Source organism: Pan troglodytes, chromosome 20 (genome assembly GCF_028858775.2).
Source record: "Pan troglodytes isolate AG18354 chromosome 20, NHGRI_mPanTro3-v2.0_pri, whole genome shotgun sequence".
Classification (NCBI taxonomy): domain Eukaryota; kingdom Metazoa; phylum Chordata; class Mammalia; order Primates; family Hominidae; genus Pan; species Pan troglodytes.
In genome coordinates this window covers 11,446,149-11,452,997 of record NC_072418.2, presented here as the reverse complement: position 1 = coordinate 11,452,997, position 6,849 = coordinate 11,446,149, and the positions used below count along the sequence as shown (strand labels likewise).

At 49.3% G+C, this 6,849-nt stretch overlaps 1 protein-coding gene across 1 annotated transcript; it reads left to right on the top strand.

Moving 5' to 3' along the window:
* Positions 1-1,084: 1,084 nt before the first annotated feature.
* On the top strand, positions 1,085-6,613 carry LOC134809072 (proline-rich protein 23D1-like). The gene is made up of 5 exons (XM_063801110.1): positions 1,085-1,098; positions 2,816-3,169; positions 4,255-4,319; positions 4,558-4,625; positions 4,862-6,613. The coding sequence occupies exons 1-5, from the start codon at positions 1,085-1,087 to the stop codon at positions 5,486-5,488; spliced, it is 1,128 nt and encodes a 375-aa protein (XP_063657180.1). The 3' UTR covers positions 5,489-6,613.
* Positions 6,614-6,849: the final 236 nt, after the last annotated feature.

Below are 6,849 nucleotides of genomic sequence, written 5' to 3'. Positions count from 1 at the left end.
AAGACACATTGAAGTATCCATTTACACCCCCACCACAGGTCATCTTCAGATTTCCCTGAGTGATTCTCAAATGCATGAGTCTGCACTTCTAACGAGTCTTTTAGGAATAGATCCCCAGAAGTGGTCTGTTTGGACAATTAAGGGGGAATCACAATTAGCAACTCTCTCCTAACACCTTGTATATTTGTATATTTCCCTTTACTTCCTTTTCTTTCTTTTCTATTTGGTTATTTCTTTATTATTTGAGACGAAATATCCACTGTACTCGGCATACTTCCCGTTTCTAGGAGTACAAACAAATTATGGACTGCTGGGTAACAATCCCCGAAAGAGTCCCTATAAAAGTCAATTCAATATTTTTTGCTACGGAAGCATTTATAAGACACGTCAAAAAAGAATCATTTCAGCCAGTGGATAAGGAGGCTATAGCAGAAAGTGAGAATCACTCTTACGCCATGTCTACTGGAATGGGTAGGAATGTGGCAGGGCTCTCCTCGCCCACCAGGAAGCACCAAGACTGGCCGATCAAATGGTCAACAAACAGCATTCTTTTTTTTTTTATTTTTTTAATTTTTTGAGATAGAATTTAGCTTTTGTTGCCCAGGCTGGAGTACAATGGCGCGATCTCGGCTCACCGCAACCTCTGCCTCCTAGGTTCAAGTGATTCTCCTACCTCGGCCTCCCGAGTAGCTGGGATTAAAGGCATGTGCCTCTATGAAAGGCTGATTTGTATTTTCAGTAGAGTCAGGATTTCTCCATGTTGGTCAGGCTGATCTCCACCTCCCGAGTACAGGTGATTGACCTGCCTTGGCCAGCCATTGTGCTGGGATTACAGGCATCAGAAACCATTCCCAACCTGAACTGTATTCTTTACTGCTGTATTTATTAATTCACTAACATGCGTATTCTAACATTGCAAACTAGGCCATCCAACACAACTATTCATGAAGACATAGTTAAGGGAAGAATGTACTCCAACTGATTGGGAACATTAACATTGCTTTCCACACTTTTTTTTTCTTTAAGAACACACATTTGTTTATCAGAGTTCTGGAGGCCGGAAGTCCACGATGAGGGTGCCAGCATGATCGGGGTCTGGTGAGGACCCTCCTCCAGGTTGGAGACTGTCATATCCTCCCTGTCTCCCCACATGGAAGGTGCCGGCGAGCTCTCTTCCGTCACTTTCAGAAGGGCACTAATCCAATTTACGAGGGTTCCACTTGCATAATCTCATCATCTCCCAAGGGCCCCACCTCCTGATACCTTCACATTGGAGGTTTGAGGGTTAGAATTTAAGCCTAAAGGAAAAAGCATTTTAGTTTTGAGAGAGAGTCTTGCTCTGTTGCCGAGGCTGAAGTTCAGTGGCATGATCAAGGCTCCCTGTAGCCTTGCCATCCCGGGCGCAAGCGATCCTAACACTTCAGCCTCCTAAGTAGCTGAGACTACAGGCACCTACCACCACACTTGGCTCATTTTTACATTTTTGTAGAGACGAGGGTCTCGCTATGCTGTCCCGGCTTGTCTCGAACTCCTGGGCTCAAGCGAGCCTCCTGCCTCTGCCTCCCAAAGCACTGGGATTACAGGCATGAGCCACCACTCCCAGACCAAGATATTCATACAGGAAATATGAACTCCTATCTCAGATTCCATATCTAATAATGATTGCTGGCAGTAAGGATGCTCACAAGTTACAAGGGTAATGATAATGGAATCGCCACGATCTTGGTGATGCAGCATCTCAAACTCATGCCTTCTTCAATTCTGATCACAGAGATGAAGAGCACATGAAACTCTTACACATTTTCTTTCAAGATTTCGCCTAGAAGTGATACATCTAGTCTCCTTGATTTGAGAATGATTGTTTTTAAAATCGAGGAGATGAGTCCAACACGGTCCTCTGTGTCCCCAGAGTGAGATGAGAACTGTATAAGTGTCTGAGGCAGTTATTGAATTATTCTTCTATTCACCAATGTTTCTTTTACACACAAGAAGGAAGGACGGAGGGAAGAGGGGAAGGGGAAGGGAAGAAGGCAGGCAGGAAGGAAAGAGGGAAGGGAGGGAGGAGGGATGGAAAGAGGGAGGGAGGGAGGGAGTGAGGGGGCGGTGGATGGGGGTAGGATCGAGGGAGGGAGAAAGCAAAAAATGTCTGAAAGAAAGAAAGAAAGAGAGAAAATATCTCCAAAACCCACAATGAGTCAACAGCAATGAACATTCTCAAGAGAAAGAAGGGTCTCCACCCCAGGAACCGCCACTTCATCCTGACTTCACACACACACACACAAACACGCACACACACACACACACACACACACACACGCTTTCATAGGCACATCCACAAATCCAATCAAAGGTTCCTTCGTGTCATCCTGAAATTCTCAGCAGCGTTTGTCAAATGCCCTAAGATTGAACTTCTGAAGCACCTTCTTATTTGGGTAGGAAGAAAGAAGCCAACATGTTTAGGAAACATGGCAGGAATTCAAGCAGAGACGCTCAGAGAAGCTTGTGAATTTCCTTCTGCTTCTGCTCCTTTGACACTTCATTTCATGTACATAACATTCCCCAGGATAGCCACCGTGAAAATTAACATATTTTTATTGCATGAAAATATAAAAGGCACACATGAAAAACTATTTCAGCGATGGATGAATTGGGTATGACAGAAAGTGTCTATCATTATTAGGCAAGACCTAGAGGATGGGAGGGGACAGGAAACAGGTTGGCTGTTAATGGGATTAGGCAGGTTCTGTTGATCGGTCATCTATCGGTTGAGTTACACCCTAGTCCTCCATGAGGGCCCCTCCCGTTGTCATACCAGGAACAGCCAATCACATCAGTTCCTGCTGACAAATCCCCTGGCTCCACCCCCTGCTGACAGTGTACAAGATTCCCCCAAGAGCTCAGTTGTCAGAGCCTCATCCACCTGCCGCTGGCCACAGCCCCGTCGCTACACAACCCAAGCCTTGGGGAGCAGCTTTGGGGCTGACACCACTCTCTCCAAGGAACTAAAGGATTCGGGAGCCAAGAAGAAATCTTTGCAGGAGACAGACAAACACTGGCAGTGGCTGACTTGGAGAACCCTGGAAATTTTCACCATGAAAGGGTCCCGGCGCCCAAGAAGCCCCAGTGATTCCTGCACCGAATCCAAGAGCGACCACGCAGGAGAGAGCGGGTGAGCTTTGCTATGTGCTGGGGACGCCTGCGGGGTGACCTGCCTGTGGGATGTGTGGGTGTGTGTTGGAGAGAGGGGAAGGGAAAAGGGATGCATGAACCTGCCATGAGATTGGATGTTTTGAATTTGGGGCCAGAGGGAAGTGAGGTGCCCGTAAGTCATCACAGGGTGCTGGGAAGGCTTCTACATCCCAACCACACACATATCTCAGGGCAGCCCCACTTTCAATCCACCCAACCAGCTCCACAGGGAATGGGCTCTGTGTGCTGCAAGAAGGGAGATTGTAGGACATGATGTGAGAGTTTCAAGATCTACTAGGAAAAATAAAAGAGTTTCCTCCTTTTTTAATTGTTCATTTTTCTATTTGTCTTATTTACTGATTTATTTTATGGAGACAGCGTCTCACTCCGATGGTCCACACGTGAGTGCAGTGGCGTGATTTTAGCTGACTGTGGGCTCCACCTCTGAGTCGCAGGTGATCCTCCCACCTGAGCCTCCTGAGTAGGTGAGACCACAGGCATGCACCACAATGACCCACTGATGTTTTTTATTTTGAGTGGAGACTAGCTTTCCCCATGTTGCCCAGGCTGCTCTCAAACTCCTGGACTCAAGCAATCCTCCGACCTTGGCCTCCCAAAGTGCTGGGATTACAGGCGCATGCCATCATGCCCGACAAATTCCTTCCTTTTCTCCTGCTGTTATTCGAATCCTAAGACCCCATTCCGTTGTTACCTGTCTACACAGAGGTGCCACCTTTCCGGGATCTCAACATCTTTCTCCAGCTCCTCACACCCAAGGAGAGTTTTCCAACTCTGATCTGCATGAACTCCTGAAAGGGTAAACTGCTCCCTGTGGGCACCGACCCTCCTTCCCTGCCTTTTCTTCACCCAGGGAAGCTCAGGTAGATGGGGTGAGAACAAGAACAGCTGGGAGTTAGGATAGATTGGGAGCAGGTCTCACAGGAAGTGGATGACGAGTCTGTGACCTTGAATGAAAGGCAGGGAAGTGGAGTGAATTGGTGGGGATTCAGGGAATTGGACGTTAGGGAACTGCCCGAAATCTGACTGTGTCTCTCTGTCCTACAGCTCCAGCGGCACGCCATCAAATGCCCCAAAACGCCAGAAAGTGGAGGAGCTGGGTCCTCATCCAGGTGAGGCATCTTCTCTTTTTCATCCCGAGTCCCCTGCTACCAAGCCAGGGTCCCATCACGTCATGAGACGAGCAGCTGTGCTGTCCAGAGTGTCGGGAGCTTCCTCCTGCAGCTCCGTGGCTGGGTGTCCTGTACCTGGCTTCTTCTGTATTTGGTCTTTCTCACGGTGGCACCTTGAACCCTCAAGGGCATCCTGCATGACAAGGGCTTTCACCTGCACACTCTGCTCTCTCCACAGGTGCAGAACCAGCTCCGGTACAGCCAGCTCCCCACCACCCTGCACAGCTGCCCCTGGAGCTGCCCCAGGTAAGGTCACACCACCTAGGTGGGCGTGGGTGAGACAGGTCTGCCTGAGCTCCAGGCCCTAGGGGACTTCCAGGAAATCACCGTCCCAAGGGGCGTCAATACAGGTGCAAATTCTGGGTGTCCCTGCGGGGTTTCATTTATGCCTGGGGAAGTTACTGGCAGCTCCCCGCCTTGCTCTCTCCCTGTTTGAGCCACCCTCAGAGGACAATGACTGACCCACGGCTTTTCTCCCCCAGGGCCCACGGCTTCCCCAGAGGAAGGTGATCATCGCGGTCTTGGAACCAGGAATGGTCCTGCACCTGCGCCTGGGGCAGGAGTTCCTGGGGCTGGACCCACAGGGAGCCCTGCGACTCAGCCTCCTCAATGTGCAGCTCCTGGTGGTCCCTGAGCAAGTCTTGATGTCCTTGAAGGATCTCTTGTACCCTGCCCATGCCCGCTGGCTCCTGCTCACTAGTACAGAGACTGTCTGGGAGATTGACATTGAAAATGGATCTGTGAGAGCCCAGAGAGCAGAGAATGTGTGTGTGGCGCCTTCAGTAAAAGAGGGTGAGGCTCCCCAAGGCTTCCTGCCCCTGATGGGACCCCCAGCAAACCTTGTGCATGGAGTCAGCCCTTCTTCCTGGCGTGTCCTCTACCTCAAACCTGACTACAGAGCGGCCGTCCACCAGGGCTCATCCCAAATGCCCAAGCCTAGTCCCTGGAGACAGGCTCTGCCTGAAGAATTCCACTTGGATCTCCATGGCCTGGAGCCCCTGCCCACCTCTGCCCTCAGACCTCTACCTCCCTCACCCGGTCCGGAGCCCAGAATTTGCCACAACTTTCTATGGAGGCCAACGTGCAAGGCCCGAAGACGTCTCTTCTAAGGCTCATGGGCCATGAACCCTCAGGCACCAGACGGGAATCAGAGACGCTCTATTCAGAATGAAGCACACCTGCTTTTTCATGCTGTCTCCCCGCACAGATGTCTCGGCATCTCGGAGGAGAGAGATGCTGCGCAAGCTGGAGGGGTGGAGAAATGCTCCGTCCTCTCACCTGAACCTTTGCTCTGCCTCAGATGCTCTTGATTTGTATCAAAGAGCAACCTTGAGATTGGGGCACAAAATATTTGCAAATCTCATATACGTGCAAGGGCTGCTCATACTCAGAATACACAGAGTTGTCAAAACTCCAATGGAACAAACCAATGATTCTGTTCCAAACGCAGCAAGAGACTTGAGCAGACATTTCCTCAGAGGGGATGTAAAGAACCACTTCCAAAAGCGTTCACTGTCCCTCCCCTGGGGAAATGCACGTCAAATACACCTTCAACAACAACCAAGAAGCTCTCCCAGAAGCCACCGTGACAATCACTCACCATCCCAAGGGCTGCGGAGCATGTGGAGAAGCTGGAACGCTCTGACAGTGCTGCTTGGAATCCAACTGGGACAACCCCCAGGGAGAAAGAGTTTCATTGATTCATAATCAATGCAATAGGCACTTAGCATTGGAACCATCTTTCCCACCCTGAGATAGTTGTTCTAAAGGAATTAGAACTCACGTGGACAAGGCTGAGGGCAGAGGCTTCTAGCACCTGTCCTCACAATCGCCAAAAGATGGAAGGGACTTCAATGTCGTTCCACAGTGTCTAGAAAGAGGAACTGTGACCCATTCTTTCAATGGGATGCAGTTCGGCAATGACTAGGCTGGGATTGTTGTTGGTAAATTCAGTTCTAAGAATGAGTAGTGAAGAACTTGTCGGAACACTTGAAGGTATGTTTGGACTCTTACGCTATGTGAGACTTCTCCTGAGATTGTAACTCTCATGAAATTGACATGCACATCAAGCCTGTGTGATCGACGTTCAGTTTCCAACTGAGGTTTGCTGTAAAACACATACTAGATTTTGCATCTGAGAATGAAGGATTGTAGCATGTATCTTATTCATCATTGTGACATCAATTGTATTGGTGTTGATTATATCTGTATTCCTTGGGTTAAATAAAAATGTTAAAATGAGTTTCGTCTATTTGCGTTTCTTTTCTTTAATGTGTTTGCTCAAACGTCTCCATTTCTGGGCCGTGCATGGTGGCTCATGCCTGTAATCCGAGCACTTCGGGAGGCTCAGGCGGGTGCGTCCCGAGGGCAGGAGATCGAGACCGTCGTGGCTAACACGGTGAAAGCCCGTCTCTACTAAAAACAAAAATAAATAGCAAAAAATTAGCTGGGCGTGGTGTCGGGCGCCTGT